A 15,512-nucleotide genomic window follows, 5' to 3' on the forward strand; every position below is an offset into this window, starting at 1 on the left:
ACCACGGATACTATGGAGTAAATGCATATATTATAGAAATTCTTTCACAGGACGTGCATTACAACCTTCCCTACTTTAAAAACGAATGAGCCACTTCAAAAATTTCTCTGATGCTCCAAGCTGTTTAATTTGGAAATGGAACAAGACGTGGTGACACTTGGCATCTGGTGGCACAGGAAAGAAGTCAGGGCCGGGAGGGAGAAGACCTCACTTCTCTCCTCCGCCCAGCGTTTCAGAGCCATGTGGCACTGGACAAGTCGCTGACTTCTTTCTGGGCCTCAGTTCCCTCATCTGTAAAACAGGAGGACTGATGAGTACCCGGTTCCTCTACATGGGGGCTCTGAAGACCCCAACTAAGAACAAAACCAAATAAGCGAAGGCCATTTCAAACCCCTAAAAGCCCCATGTGAACAGAAGGCAGAAGAATTGTTCTTTAGCCTTTGGTTGCTGCTCGTCTCATCTCCAGGAAACCACAAGCCCCTCCGTGTGACTCCCCAGCCTAGAGCAGCGGCAGAATGCCGCACGCCACGTGGGCGCAAGCTCGGCCGCGGCCCTGTTTTGGGGGTGGGGTGGGGAAGAGCAAAGTGTCCAGCCTTGGCAAAGGCAGATCATGTCTGTGTACTCAGATTATCTACCCTGGGGGTGCCTGGGTGGTTCAGTCTGTACGACTGTGACTTGTAAAGTCATCTGACCTACACGGTCTGTAAGAACAAGACGCAGTTCTTCCAAGTCACTGTTAAGCATCTGACTTTAGCTCAGGCCATGATCTTGCGGTTTGTGGGTTCGAGTCCCCGCATCGGGCTCTGCGCTGACAGTGCGGAGCCTGCTTGGGATTCTCTGTCTCCCTCTCTCTCTCTGCCCCTCCCCCACTCACGCTTTCTCTCTCTCTCAAAATAAATAAACTTAAAAAAATGACCTACCCTGCTCTGCTACATCACCAGTCTAGACAAGAGGGGACAGCCCTCATTAAATAAAACCTCCCTGTAAAGAATGAAAACCATTTGTCAAGGATACACATTTTCACATAGGATTTAGGCCAAAACACGTCCCAGGAATGCAAATCACATCTAGACTACCTGCGACCAGATAACCCACCATGGAAAATTACCCACAATAAAACCAGACTGTCTATAAACCCCCACAGACTTCTGGAAGCAGATGCCAAGGTAGCTCGGACTTTCTAAACGTTTCCTATCTCACACTTTCATCTTTTTTCATTTTTTTCCGTGCTATCGGAGTGTCTACACAGAGCGGAGAAAGGCGAAAGATAAGAGAGGCTGTAAATGTCAGAGGCCACCTAGGAATCACGGATCTGGAAAACTCCTGTCAGAAGAGAGGAAATTAAGCACTGGAAACGAAAGGGCACAGGGGGAAGGTTTGGCTGCGGTGTAGATTTGTCCCCAAGGCGGAGTCTTCAGGAAAGCCTAGAATGACTCACTTCATTATGCTCCAGGCAGTAGATCATCAGCTCCGAAAGAATGACCACACCGGTCCGCCCCACCCCGGCGCTGCAGTGGACGATGATCGGAGGGTGCCGGTTCTTGGCGCCTTCCAGCATGCTGTTGGTATGGCGTCGGACAGACTGGATCTCCTCCAAGTAGGCTGCAAGACAAAATGCAAATCCTGTCACTGAAGTCCTACATGGCTTTGCATACAAGGTGGGGGGGGGGGACTGATGGTGAATCTTTTTTTTTTTTTTTAGGTGACCATAATTTTCGGTTCTTACAAGACACTAATTATTTGGCTGGTACTCACTGTACAGTCCTGGATCCAGAAAGGACCAGCTGGGAGTCAATTAGTCCATGGGAGAATTTGTTCTTTAAATTAAATAGTTCTTTTTTAAAAATTAAATTCTGTTTTCCCCTCTGCAAATCCCAAAGTCCCCCAAGCAGATGATTCTCGACATTACTTACAGCAATTCCTACTATTAACAGACTGGGATCAGAACACCAGCTAGGTCCCCTTGAAACGCCCGCCTGTCAGAGCCAATTTCTGGTGGGAAGAACATCCATCTGCCCCTTCCTCCTTCCCCTCACTGGATGAGTGAATGTCAACCGAGGCCTGACTTTCATTTTTAGATTTAAAAATAGACTTTGGGGGTCCTGCTTTTCAGCTTGGATTCCATGTGGTTCTGGAAGTAGCTCAAGACGAACACTTCCCTTTCTGGAGGGAACATGTGTGTGGGGTAGAGGGGCCGTGCCTCCTCCCTTGCCCCTTCTGACAGCTGCCTAGCTCAGCAGGGCTGCACGGGGGTCTGTTTGCTACTCCAATCGGGCACAAATGAAAAATTACAGTAATGCAAGGCTTAATGACTTTTTTTTCCCCCCATGGTGATGGAAAAAAAAAAAAAAGGGGGAGAAGTATATAAATGTCATCCTCAAAGAGTCCAAGAACCAGAAGAAGTCAATTAGTCATACAGACTTCATAGGCGCTAGCTCAGGGGAGATACCACTGAAAGGTTCTTGATACTCAGAAAAATCTCCTCCCGATTCGGCATTCTGAAACAGGACCGGAAGAAGCACTCAAAGAGAAGTGAGTTCGAGCCATTCTGGTAATTTAAAAGCAACTGTTTACGTGCAATTGATACGCACTCCTATTTGCCTTTCTAACCTTATCCTATCGCAAAGTCATCCGAAGTCGTTTATCAAGACAAACTATGACCACCAGCAGCAGCAGCGGTGGTGGCAGCACCCAAAAAGCGGGAAGGCAATCTGAGATGACTAGACAGAGGTACTAACGTGAGCCAAATACCGTGCATGGAATTGTCACAAGTTTTCTGTAAGAGGGGAAAGGAATTAGGGGACTGTGCATTCTCTGACAAAAAAGGCAATGTTCGCGCTCAACGGAGAGGTTTTTCTTGTGCTAAATTTAAGAAGAGACGTAAAAGGAATATTGACCCATGAGGCAGATGGAATTCCATAAAACACAGAGAGACTGGATTTAAATGGATGCTCTCTCTAGCGATCACGTTAATTGAGTTCCTTAAGCCGTAACTCAGTGAGGACTTCTGCAGGCTGGAAGATAATTTGCCCAAAGTCCCCTGCATCCAGGGAATCGAATTTAAACACAGGCAAAATATCTTTTGAAATTCCTAAAAACCTGGAAAGCCAACATTTCCAAGACCCTCCTCAGCACACCGAGTTTCTTAGAAACGTAAATAAACTTACACAGTGTAAAAATGTTCTCTACGTTTTTCAGTAATTTAGATGGGCATTCCTTAAATTGGTTCTGATGGAAAAGATCGGACTATAATTTTAACCACCTTATAAACTCAATCTTCTGTCAGAGCTGTTGGCCAATCGTCAAACTGATCTACTCTGTTTCCATCTTCTTTTTATTTTCTTAAAGTTTATTTATTGATTCTGAGAGAGAGGGGGTGGGGAGGGGCAGAGCAAGAAAGAGAAAGAGAGAATTCCAGGCAGGCTCCACACCGACTGAATGGAGCTTGATGTGGGGCTCGAACTCATGAACCGTGAGATCATGATCTGTGCCCAAGCCAGATGCTTAACCGACTAAGTCACCCAGGTGGCCGCCCCCCTCCATTGTTTCTATTTTCTGCATTTTGGAGATAATTCTGGTAAATCAATTAGCAAAAGATTATCATGGGAAAAAAAATAAAAAGAGCACTGTTATGAGGAAAGAAAGTTCTACAAAGGTCCCTGCCCACCTTATTAGTATTTTAAGCTACAGTATAACTGTCTGACCTCAGGCCAAGCACGAACCCTCTCTAGGTCTTTCTTGCTCCAGATCCTGTGATTCCCATCACCCTTCTGCTCTCTGTCAGTGACCACCTTCCCAAGGACCACTGTCACTTCCCTGATGGGAAATTAAACACTTTCATCAGCGAACAAGTCTGCATCAGAAACTTCCCATTGGAACTTGTGAAATGGTACTTTTAGGTTCTTGAAAACCCGATTCTCTCTCTCTCTTCTCCTCTCCTCATGCCTCAATTCTAAATGAAAATCGAAATAAAATCAAGGGTTTGACCTTATCGAACATCCAGATGATGGTCCTATTGTCTTCCACCAGCTGGAGAGTCAACAACATAGCAGGTAATAAATCTGCAGAGAACCCTAGGCCTAGCTGCGTGAGGAAGGAATGGGGTGTCTCCACAAGTGCAGGACAATTACACGAGACTGTGGAAAAGGAAGGGGGAGCATTATAACCATCACCAAAAAGCAGATGACAGGTTCAGATCTCACCCCTGGACTGCCATCACTGGCTTGCCTTTCTCATGAGCGCCTTCAAAACAGAGACCCTCTCTTTTCTATGTTCTGAGAGCCTGATCCAGAGCCTAGAATGCAGTGGGCACACACCCAGTTTTTGGCTTTTCAAATAAAGTACTGCATATATTCTAGATCAGTCGGCTTCTAAGAAAATCATACTCTGAAAAATATATGTGAACTGATGAGTTCAAAACTGATACTTTCAAAAACAACAAGTTGATTTCTTTCTTTCTTTCTTTTTTTTTTTTAAGTTTACTTATTTTGAGAGAGAGAGAGAGAGAGAGAGAGAGAATACACTGGGGAGGGGCAGAGAGAAAGGGAGAGAGAATCCCAAGCAGGCTCCTTGCTGTCAACACAGAGCCCAACATAGGGCTCGATCCCATGAACCATGAGATCATGACCTGAGCAGAGATCAAGAGTGGGGGGCTTAACCGACTGAGCAACCCAGGCGTCCCAAAAGTTGATTTCAATAACTCTTAGTATCTTCATCAGAGGTACAAGAAAGTACTCACTGAGATTCCAGCTATAGGGAAATGCGGGGTTTATGAAAAGCAAACCTCCATGAAAAATAAAAAATAAGTGTGTTTTACAGTGTTACGTAACCATTGCCACTATCCATTTCTAGAATTTTCTCATTGCCCCAAATAGAAACTTTGTACCCATCAAATAATAACTTCCTATTCCCTATTCCCCCTTCCCCTGGCCCCTGGTAACCTCTACTACACTTTCTACCTGTGTGAAGTTTTCTATTCTGGGCACCTCTCTAAAATGGAATCATACAACATGTGTCCCCTTGTGTCCAGTTTATTCTACTTAGCATAATGGTTTCAAGGTTCCGACATGTGACATATATCAGAGTAGTTACTTACTGGTGAGTACTCAAAGGTCTACATCAAGATAGAATGAATCAGTTTGCCACAGTTTCAGCTTATTTGCATAAAAGGTAAGGAGAATATGATAAATGACATGTATTATTCTTCTGTGTTCTACATACACCATATGAAGAAACATAAATTTCAATGACGTAATTAATACTTTTGCCACTTATGAGAAAGCATCCTCGCTTTCCCTTTCCTTTCCAACTGATCAGACCATTGAGGCAGTTGCTAAAGTTCTGACTGGGAAGAAAAAACTTACATAAAAATCCTTGGACATCCTCTGGGCAGCCATGGTCCGGCCAGTCAGTGTACTGCAAATGCCACACCGTCCTTTCCTGCCCCGACAAAAGGTGCTTGACCTTCAAGCCTGTGGTTGCATAGCAACCAGAATCCGTTCGGAACTTTGTGGTGACCTTGAACTTGCCATAGGTGGCTGAGCTGTGCTTGGAACCCAGTTTGGGCCAGTATCGGTGGCTCTTGGTTCGTCCGCCTTCCTGAATCACACACAAAAGCAAAATCTGAAGTAGGTCATGGGAAGCTCTTATCCTCTTAATCTTAAATCTGAGGATAGAGGAAATGTGAATAGCTCCTAGGTCAGTAACTCAGTGCACTGGGCAGTCTCTATCGCAGATTAGATCGTGCACCCTAAGACCTAGTAGGATTCACAGTGGTACTTACGGCAAGGAAGTATTTAAAAGATGCACAACTGAGCTGCGGCCGAATGTGAGCGAGAAGAGCTGGTGCAGAGAGGGCAGAGGCAGGAATAAAATGGGGTCTGTTTTTTAAGGGTTGCACAGTTAAATCACTGGAGTGGAGCGTGGATCAGATGGTGGCTCTGAAGGAAACCCGGGGCAGGAAGTGGGTGGGGACGGAACAGTGCTGGGCGCAGAGCTATGGAGGTCGAGGGCGAGCTGGGGTCCTGCTCTCTCGGGGAGCCCTGCAGGCTGGCCCGCTTACAAAGCAATGCATTTGTCGGGATGAGCACTGGCTGTCGTATGCAAGTGTTGAACCCCTGGCTTCTGCTCCTGAAACCAATACTACACTACTACAAATTAAAAACAAACAAACAAAAAGCAACACATCCTCGGAGGCTACAAACACTCCCACCCTGATTCATCTGGTTGAACTGAGTCTTAGATTTGAAGCACACATGCCTCTTCACTTACCAATCCTGTGCATGTACTTTTTACCTGAGGCTTTAATTGCTATTACTCCTGAGGGACTACACCGATTACAGATTCCAAGAGACTTTAAGCCTCTGGCTGCCACATAGATCACCAGATGTCGTGTCTGTAAGGCTGGCCCCTTCCGGTCACTCAGGTTTCAGCTCAGATGCAACCTCCTTAGAGGGGCCCTTGGTGGCCCCCCCGCCCCCACTCCCACCCCTCTGTCCCATCACCTGTTCTGTTTCCTTCATGGCAGTTACCCCTACTGAGCTTACTTTATTTGTTCATTTTTTATTGTCCCTCCCACTAGAAAGGAAGCTCTCTGGGGACAGGGATCACACCTGTCTTGTTTGCCACCACACCCCTGAGTTCAGCACAGATGACACATTGCATTGAGTTGGATGAACCCCTTACAGTAATGCAATTCCAAAGGGGATAATACCATTCTAGAGATGTTTTTAAAGACTTTTTTTTTTGAAGTTTATTTATTTTTTGAAAGAGACAGAGACAGCATAAGTGGGGGAGAGGCAGAGAGAGAGGGAGACAGAGAATCCCAAGCAGGCTCCACGCTGTCAACACAGAGCCCGTGAGATTATGACCAAAGACAAGAGTCAGACGCTCATCCTTCTGAGTCACCCAGGCACCCCTCTTAGGGGCTGTTCTGGAAAGCAACTGCTCAGAATAGTCATTGGAGGAAACATGACTTTTTTTTTTTTTTTTTTTTTTCCAGTTCGCTGTCTGCTCCCCACCCTTTAAAAATGTGTAGGAAAGTATATGCCCTACCACAGCTACTGGTGAAAGCCAGATGAAGCTAGTCCCTTAAATGACTTGAAAACAAAACCTCAAGAATGTGACAAGAGAAGAAACACAAAACATCTTCCCCTAAAGACAGCAAGCCCCAAGCAAACTGCTAGATCGGCCGGTAGCATGAGCCAGTTTTTACAACACCACGTAGAGTGTTCTGGTTATAACAGAAAAACTATGTTTGACTTGGCAAAAGAAGAAAAAGATTCCCGCCCCCCCTCCCCAGAGAATAGAGACCTCTACAGGATCAACAGCTTCTGGTCTCTTTGCAGCTGATAAGCACGAAGGGGTGTGGAGCTGGCCCCGGCCGAGGCTGGGAATATGTGCCCGTCTGCCCAGAGCAGCCCAAAGTTCTCACTCAGATTCCAGGGGAAAGATGACTGCTTTGTTTGGCACATAAAAGTGAGCTGAACTGAAGTTTGGTTCTTGTTTGTCTGTTTGTTTGTTTGACTGATTTTAGTTGATGGCAATCTGAGGAAAAGAGTTGAAAAGCTGGATGAAGACAGGACACAATGATAAATTATCTTTGGAAAATAAAACAAATCTAGAATGCCAGAAAGAAAAGGATTTGCAGAGAAATGGTGCTGTAGGAAGCAGGATGAGGCAGTAAGGTCACCAGATATGGAGCCTCTCTTCTGGCCACCCCTCCCCCGGGAACAGATGGCTGGGTAGCCAGTCCCCTTACCTCTTCCGCGGTGACCATGGCAATCACGTTCGCTCCCTGCTCCCACACCATCTGCCAGAAGTCGTGACATGTGTGTGGCAGGGGCCCCTGAGTGGCTATGTAGTGCCATTCTGCCCCACCAACCACCACCTGGAAACCAAGAAAAACATTGGTAAACGAACCCCAGATCGAGGAAAGCATTACCTGCTGGCCATGGGTCCATTTGTACCTACCTGAGAACCTTGGATAACACCTTTCAGGCCAAATGGGTTAGTGCCATTATCAGAAACCTCGGTGACACATTCTCACATGAGAACACTTTTTGCCACTCAAGTCTATTAAAATGCACCTAATCTTTTTTTTTTTTTTTGCCTGCAAGTTACAGTAATTATATACAAACCAGCGCATGTTAAAAATATACACCCCCACACCCACCCATACACACATTACATGGCAGTATGGGTGTGTGTAACCTAACAGAACTTACTTGTTACAGAAACAATACTTATGCTCACTATGTGCAATGTACTCTGATAATTTCTATTCTTTTCTCCTCTCCGTTCTAGTCCTTTTAGACACACACACACTCACACACTCACAAACCCAAACTGGTCCTGATTACTAGGTTGCTTTCACACCCCGCTATTATACTGTGATCCAGAGTTGGAGAGACAGTATGCTCTGGCATCCTTTTAATATTTTTTTTTATAGTTTTTTAAACTTTTATTTTTTTGAGAGAGAAAGGGAGAGAGAGAATCCCAAGCAGGCTCCACTCCGTCAGCACAGAGCCCGACGCAGGGCTCGAACTCACAGACTGTGAGATCGTGACCTGAGTCGAGACCATGAGTCCGATGACACTTAACCGACCGAGCCACCCAGGCATGCCTCTCTGGCATCCTTCTAAACAGCAACAACAACAAAAGCGTGCCACGGAATAACATCCCTTTAGAAGCAACGTCTTTGTACCAATGACCCACTGGGAACTGTGTCAATTACTTCTGTTGTCCCTCCTACTCTGTGGTGCCATATACAGTAGAGGTGTTGCGAATGCATTTAAATCAACAATACGTGATATTTGATCATTAACTTCCCCTTGTGCAGGACCAGAGTATCCAACCAAACTTTGGAATCATGAGATGATTTCGGATAACAACAATATTATCCCATGCAGCTCAGGGCGATCTTGGGAGGATAATTCCGCAGCTATAAATATCAGTGGCAGAGAATCATGAATAAGAAGTTGTGCCCAAAGTGCTGAAGGGCGTGCCATGAGGGCAAAATCATGTCCTTTGGAGGCATTCTTTCTGTGTGCCTTCCCATTCCCGTGCCTTGACATTTTTTCAAAGTCAGGCCTCCTTATCCATCCACCAGTGCAAGTCTCTGGAGAGTTCCTGGAGCATGAAGCGATCATTGTTTGAAACTTTTTCCCTTCGTTTATTTTTTGAAACTATATACTAACTTGAGTCAAACAAAAACAATGTCAGTTATTGTCTCATTACACAAGACATGTTTATGTTTAGGTCAAAGCTGGCAAGCAAAATCCATTTTCCAAGTACTGGGGGAGATAACATTCATACACTGGCTGGCTGGCTAGGAGTTTCGTTTATCTGTGGAATTGTGATTTTAAACATTAGCCTCCCTGGCACCCAACATATAGGAACCATAAATACTTCCAGAGTATGCTGCTGCCTGGGGCCTTTCAGCATATTCCAAGTATTGACAGGAGGGTATTAAAAACTGCATTAAAAACACAACAACCAATGCTATGGAGGTAGATTTCACAGATGTGATGATTCTACCTCTGGAGCAAATAAATCTCTGTTCTGTGTTAATAGCTGCTTGGAACCCAGGGAGAAAACATTGGCAAGATATACAACTCAATTCCAAAAACATAAGGACAAGTTCTTACAAGCTCTATGGGTCTATTAAATGCACCCATGTCTAACCCGGATCCACAAGACGAAACGTAGGCCTCAGAGAATACTGAGGAGGGGAATGTTTCTGTTAACAATACCCAATGGGCACATCTGACGCACAGTGACAGCTTTTCCAGAGAGCAGATGGAAAATGGCGGAGGGTATTTGGCCAAAAGGAGAAGATAGCATGATATAGCTGTGTAAGATTCCATAGACACTCTATGAAGGAGCAGCCGTGTAAGTTGCGTCTTTGAGTACATTCTTTTGGTTATCATTTCATAATCTCAATTAAGCTCATGAAACTGACCATCATCAGTTTACTTGAGAATTTCCTGAGGTTCAGTTTTATAGTTTTGGTTCTCTCAAAAATTAAAATAATATACCCAATATGATCCGTGACAGTTACTCTTTCATATTTTTTGACAGTACTTTCCGGCACTTAAAAAAAATACACGTATATATGTGTAGTTACCTATGCTCTGTGTACAAAACCCATACATCCAAGCACAGTCTACTTTTCAGATTCTGCACTGGAACCATTATAACTGATACATGCACCAGACATCTGGCTGTATTTCAGAGGCTCAAAGGAATCTACCAAAAATTCAGCTACAGTTGGAAAGTCCAATGAAGAAAGGAAATGACTTGGAACAAGGCCCAAACCAAATTTCTAAGGTTACGATCATAAAAGACTGTTAACGTGAACCGTGGATGATTTAAAAACATCCTGTAACAATTGTTTTACTATCAGTATATGAATAAATTCTCCTATTTTGGAGGTCAGGGCAAACAGTGACGTTCTAAACGAGTATGTTCTGTTGTTAGGAAGATTGAGGAAGGTAAGCCATTTAGAAAACGTTTAACCATATACACACATGTATCTGTAACTCGAAATTCTAGCTGGGGCTGAGCGAAGCCAATTCTAAAGTCAATGAAATAGTGAGATATGAAGATTTGAAATGCTAACAAAAATTTAATGGTATTCATGCACCGAATGATGTGGCAAATCTTACAAGCTTCAATACCAACCACGCCTTTACGGCCACATTCAAATCAGTCCACTCTTCTAAAGAACATGCAGATTTGGGACTTCGGCTGGATGATACATAACCTGTAGTGTCACAAGGCAGAACTGCAAAGTTCCCACTGCTCTTGAATATCATAGAAACTTCACTGACAGTGACTTCCAGAGTCTCCATCACGGGCTAACTACAAACCGAAAAGGACAATCCTCAGCTCCTCCTGTGAGCGTTGGGGACAGTGATGACTCGCAGAGAGAAGAAAAAGTTAAATCCTCGGTGGTGAGCAGGCTTCAGAAATAGCTGACCTGAGGTTTTCCCCAAGGCTGCTGGGCTTCCTTCTCTCTGCAGTGACAGGCATGAGAAGTTGCCTAAGAAGCACAGGAGTTTAAAAACACTCCCCCGGGGGCCGGGGATAAGCCAAGATGCTCAGTGGGAGAGCACAATTTTTTTCTCCCTGCATTTTGACCTTGAAGTCAGCAATCTGCAACAAACCTTCCCAGCACGCTCCCCTTCTTACCTTGATGTGGGAGGCATTAATGTAACCTGTGTTGTTTTCTTTGGTCGGTACCAGCTCCACTCTGTTCTCCTCATAGGGGACGACTTCGCGGATGCGGCTTCGCTCGGCATTTTCCGGTAGGGCCGCGGTGCTGAAAATGCCATTGGCCTTCTTCTTTGGAATTTGCTCATATTCTGTGAACACCATTCCCTCTTCTAGCTTTTTCTTCAGGGTTCTGAACTGCAACAGAAATTTATCTTCAGCTTTCCGGATTATCCCATCCCCAAACCCCAACAAATCAGATTTCTTTTAAGATTTACAGTGATCATGTTAATAACAAGCAGTTTCAAGAGGTGCAACGAATGCTTGATTATTTGGTCTCATTATTAACCATTTTGCTAGTTTCTCTGGCCCAATAACCAATTTCCTTCTCATTCATACCTTAAATAGAACCAGTCATTAAGGCCAGGCAAGAGCTGAAATTCAAAGTCAGTATTTTCGTTATTAACGCCTCTGTTTATTTTTGTAACGTTTATTTACTTGAGAGAGAGAAAGCATGAGTGGGGGAGGGGCAGAGAGAGAGGGAGAGAGAGAATCCCAGGCAGTTTCTGCTGTCAGCCCAGAGCCCGACGTGGGGCTCAATCCCATGAACCATGAGGTCATGACCTGGGCTGAAATCAAAGGTCGGATGCTTAACCGACTGAGCCACCCAGGTGTCCCAACACCTCTGTTTAAAGTCCAGTGATAAAAAGACTGTTCATCTTAATTATCCAAACAACCTTTTCTCCACTTCCAGAGCTGTTTTTACTGAGCTAAATTTAAGATGATACCGGTCCACGGTTCTCTAGTTTTGAGGATGAGAGCCCATCTTTTATTTTTCCTGTGGCCAAACTACCAAGTACAATAACACGGTATTAACTGGATTAAATGATTCCTCTACAGTCCCTCCTGCCTTTAAAATCTGTCTAACATTTCATGTACACTGGCAGAAGTCTAAAATCCAAATGTCACCAGCACTGAAATAAATTTACACATAGGGGTACCTGGGTGGTTCAGTTGGTTAAGCAGCCGACTTCGGCTCAGGTCATGATCTCGCGGTTCACAAGTTCAAGCCTCACGACGGGCTCTGTGCTGACAGCTCAGAGCCTGGAGCCTGCTTCAGGTTCTGTGTCTCCTCTATCTCTGCCCCTCCCCTGCTCATGCACTGTCTCTCTCCCAAAAAAAGATTAAAAAAAAAAAATTAAATGTACATGTGTTTCTTAAGCAGAAAGTAATTGCAGAAACTAAAGGAACGCCTTTCTTCACGTCTAAAATACTACCATGCAGCTTCTTCCTGCTTTTCAAAGCCAAAGTTCTCACAATGCATTATCAATCAGTCATGTTTTACAGCCAAAGAAGGGGACAGTATATTAAAAAAAAATTCTGTAAATGCTTGGGTAAGATAATCACTCCCTAATAAAGGGTAATGGTTCACAAAATTCACAGAAGTCGAAAGCTACAGCAATTGCTTAATTTGGCAAAAATAGAAACAGGCCCAGCGAAAGACTGACTTGACCAAGGCCACGCAGCTGGTTAGGGGCCGGTCCTGTTACGCAGGCATTACTGCATGAACTTGACAATGAAACTGGAGATGCTGGAAAGAATCAATTTAATACAATGCACACGGGGCCTTGCTAATCTCAAATGAGAGAATTAATTCATCAAACAAACCCTGGTGCTGGCATGTTTGGGCAAGGCGAGAGCTCAGGAATCGCAAGACCACAGAGAATGAATCACATGCTCGACAAGCCCAGCGCTTACCCTCTCATCCATGGGAACTCGGGTGGCATCGGCTCGGCTCTCTTCCCGCCCCGAGACCCGGGCAACTGAGAGTCCATTCAGCGCCGCCAACATGAGCGGCCGCTTCTGTGCCTCCAGGCTTGCCATCTTCTGCTTCTCTAGATTCTTGCGGCAAGAAAAGGCATGTTCTCATTGTTTATAGTAAGAGCAGAGTGCTGGAATGTGTTCTAATCTCCCCAAATCTGTAACTCCCCAGCCAAGGAATGCAGACAATCACCATCAGTAGGGCAAATTCAAACAGAGCCTTCCCCTTATTCCCGCCGTGCCTGAAGAAGCCAGTTCCCCCTGAGCTTTTATCTAAAAACGGATGAATGAGTGAACTAACAAACAAACGAGTACCAGCAAAGACTTCACATGAATACCCACTGCCATTCGGCCAAAAAGTGCAAAACGGCATACAAGCAAGACACTTCAGGAAGACAGGCGTCTCATAAAGAATCCAATCCCATCACAATGATGGCCCTTTTATACAAATTAAATGATTAAAAACTTATAAACGTTGTTTGTTGCCTTGTTAAGAGATCCAGACACATAAACCGTGAAGAGAAACCTTCCCAAGTTTCCATTCTGAGAGGCTGAGACGGAAATCATCCCCAGACTTGCCAATGCCAAAGTCTGCGGTCATCCAGCACGATCCATGAGGCATAACCCTTCATGCCGCATCCAGAAGGCCCAAAGGAATGGGCGCTATGGCTCCCAACGACCACGATGGGACATTACTGACTGTGACTCTGCTATGGGGGAATAAGGATTTGGGGGCTGAGGGCACCATCCAGGGAGAAGGCTGGATGTTAACACGTGGCCCTTGTTTGGGGGTTTTGATTTCCTCTCCATTCTCACCTGCACCAATACTCTGAAACTGGGACCAGTCAAGGTTCTCACTGTTAGGTGTACTTCTGTGCTTCCTTGTGCCCTCTACGCTGACCCTGACCAAGGTGTGAAAGAAATCTCCTTGTCCTCAGGCAAGCCTGTAAGAGCATTTCCTCAAAACAACTGTGTCTTAGAAGACAGAAGGACAGAGGGACTTCCTAAAGCATACAGGCGGAGGAGTTAAACAGCATTTAAGATTTTGATCCTAACAGAAGTGAAACTCCTTTGCAGATTCCTTTGGCTGCCCCAGAGGAAGGGTCATCTTCTCCCCGGTTTCTTTTCCAGGTTTTAAGTAATTCTGTTTCTTAGTGTGTCATTTATAAACGCGCTCCCCAGAGAGGTGTGGCGATGGAGCCCTGGTGCCAGCAGATGGCAGATTATTCTAAGTGTGGGGGGGGACAGGCTGGCATCACAACCCTATATCCCATCAGCCTCTCAGTGCCACCTATAGTCAGAATGGAGTGATGGCTGTCACTAAGATGCTTCATTCAGTGACAGGGCCGACCCATCAAACTAAAGAACATCTCAGAGGAAGATTAACTGTGATAAAGTGAAGAGAAGTGTCCATTAACCTTCAGCCAAAAGGTTGGCCCTGGTTGCTCCATCCCAGGAAGATTTTGAAGATTCCAGATTTAAATTTGGGGGTTTTGCTTGTTTGCTAGCTTATCAGTTTGTTTTTGTGAGAAATATTTCCGCACCACCCCCCACTGCCCCCGCCTCATTATCTCCTTTCATAGGAATATTTCCCTCTGCAAAATTCTCAGAAAAAATGTCTCCCAGGTCCTCCTAACAATCCTCCTGCTTCCTTCCCACCTGTACCATCAGGTGATACTAACTGGGCCTAAGGCAAAAAGTAACTAACTTATCTTTGTCAGGAAAAGATTACTAGGGACCTGGTGAAAACTGAAACCCCAGTGATAAACGATTACTCTTAGTTCCTTCTCACTTATCCTATCAGCTTGTTGCCAGAGATAACAAATAAATAACTCAAAAGTCTGATTTGGCCTTTTCTCTTTCCTGGCACCTGATTTCAGGTTCAGGGGCTACAAACACTGAAACGTCCTCAAGGCAGCAGTAGGGGCCAGAAGGAGGAGCTATCACCACAGCAGGCCTGAATCATCCATCAAAGGGACAAGTGGCTCCAACATTATGGAGAGCTGCCCGCAGGGCACATTCTCACCATACTTGCCCCCCCCACCCCCCACCTCCAGTTCCCATTTGCTTAAATGTTCTCACTGTTTTCGTATCCTAGAGAGGCCTGGACAGCCTTCTCCATTCTTATCCATTCCTAACAAGCCAGGCAGAAGCTGCCCACGATGGGGAGGGCAGAGGAGGATCTGAGATGTGGGAAGGGCATGGACGGGGCTGGGGGGGGGGGGAGTTTCTTCATTAAAAAAAAAGCAGATGGGAAACTATCCCAACCTTCAGAGCCACTGGCACCATCGCTATCTCCCTGGCACACTGGCTCACTGAAGAACTTCCTAGTCTTTTTCTAAGGTCAAGACCTCAGACAAGAGTTGTGGTCTCTGAGCACCTGAGTATATATAATTAAAAAAAAAAAAAAATCGGGGCGCCTGGGTGGCGCAGTCGGTTAAACGTCCGACTTCAGCCAGGTCACGATCTTGCGGTCC

General features: G+C 45.2%; 1 protein-coding gene across 3 annotated transcripts in view; it reads right to left on the minus strand.

Moving 5' to 3' along the window:
• PTPN14 (protein tyrosine phosphatase non-receptor type 14) overlaps positions 1–15,512 on the minus strand; it is a 180,900-nt gene that overhangs the window by 12,501 nt on the left and 152,887 nt on the right. For 2 of the 3 annotated variants that reach the window (XM_045452537.1, XM_045452538.1), the window contains exons 14-18: positions 12,973–13,116; positions 11,194–11,412; positions 7,760–7,888; positions 5,364–5,598; positions 1,439–1,602 (exon numbers count right to left, since the gene is read on the minus strand). In XM_045452537.1, the coding sequence (XP_045308493.1) occupies positions 1,439–1,602; positions 5,364–5,598; positions 7,760–7,888; positions 11,194–11,412; positions 12,973–13,116 (891 nt within the window). Of the gene's footprint in view, positions 1–1,438; positions 1,603–5,363; positions 5,599–7,759; positions 7,889–10,603; positions 11,019–11,193; positions 11,413–12,972; positions 13,117–15,512 lie in introns of those variants that run through there. The other variant, XM_045452539.1, reaches the window with a different exon arrangement.

The sequence above is a fragment of the Leopardus geoffroyi genome, chromosome C3 (assembly GCF_018350155.1).
Source record: "Leopardus geoffroyi isolate Oge1 chromosome C3, O.geoffroyi_Oge1_pat1.0, whole genome shotgun sequence".
Classification (NCBI taxonomy): Eukaryota; Metazoa; Chordata; class Mammalia; order Carnivora; family Felidae; genus Leopardus; species Leopardus geoffroyi.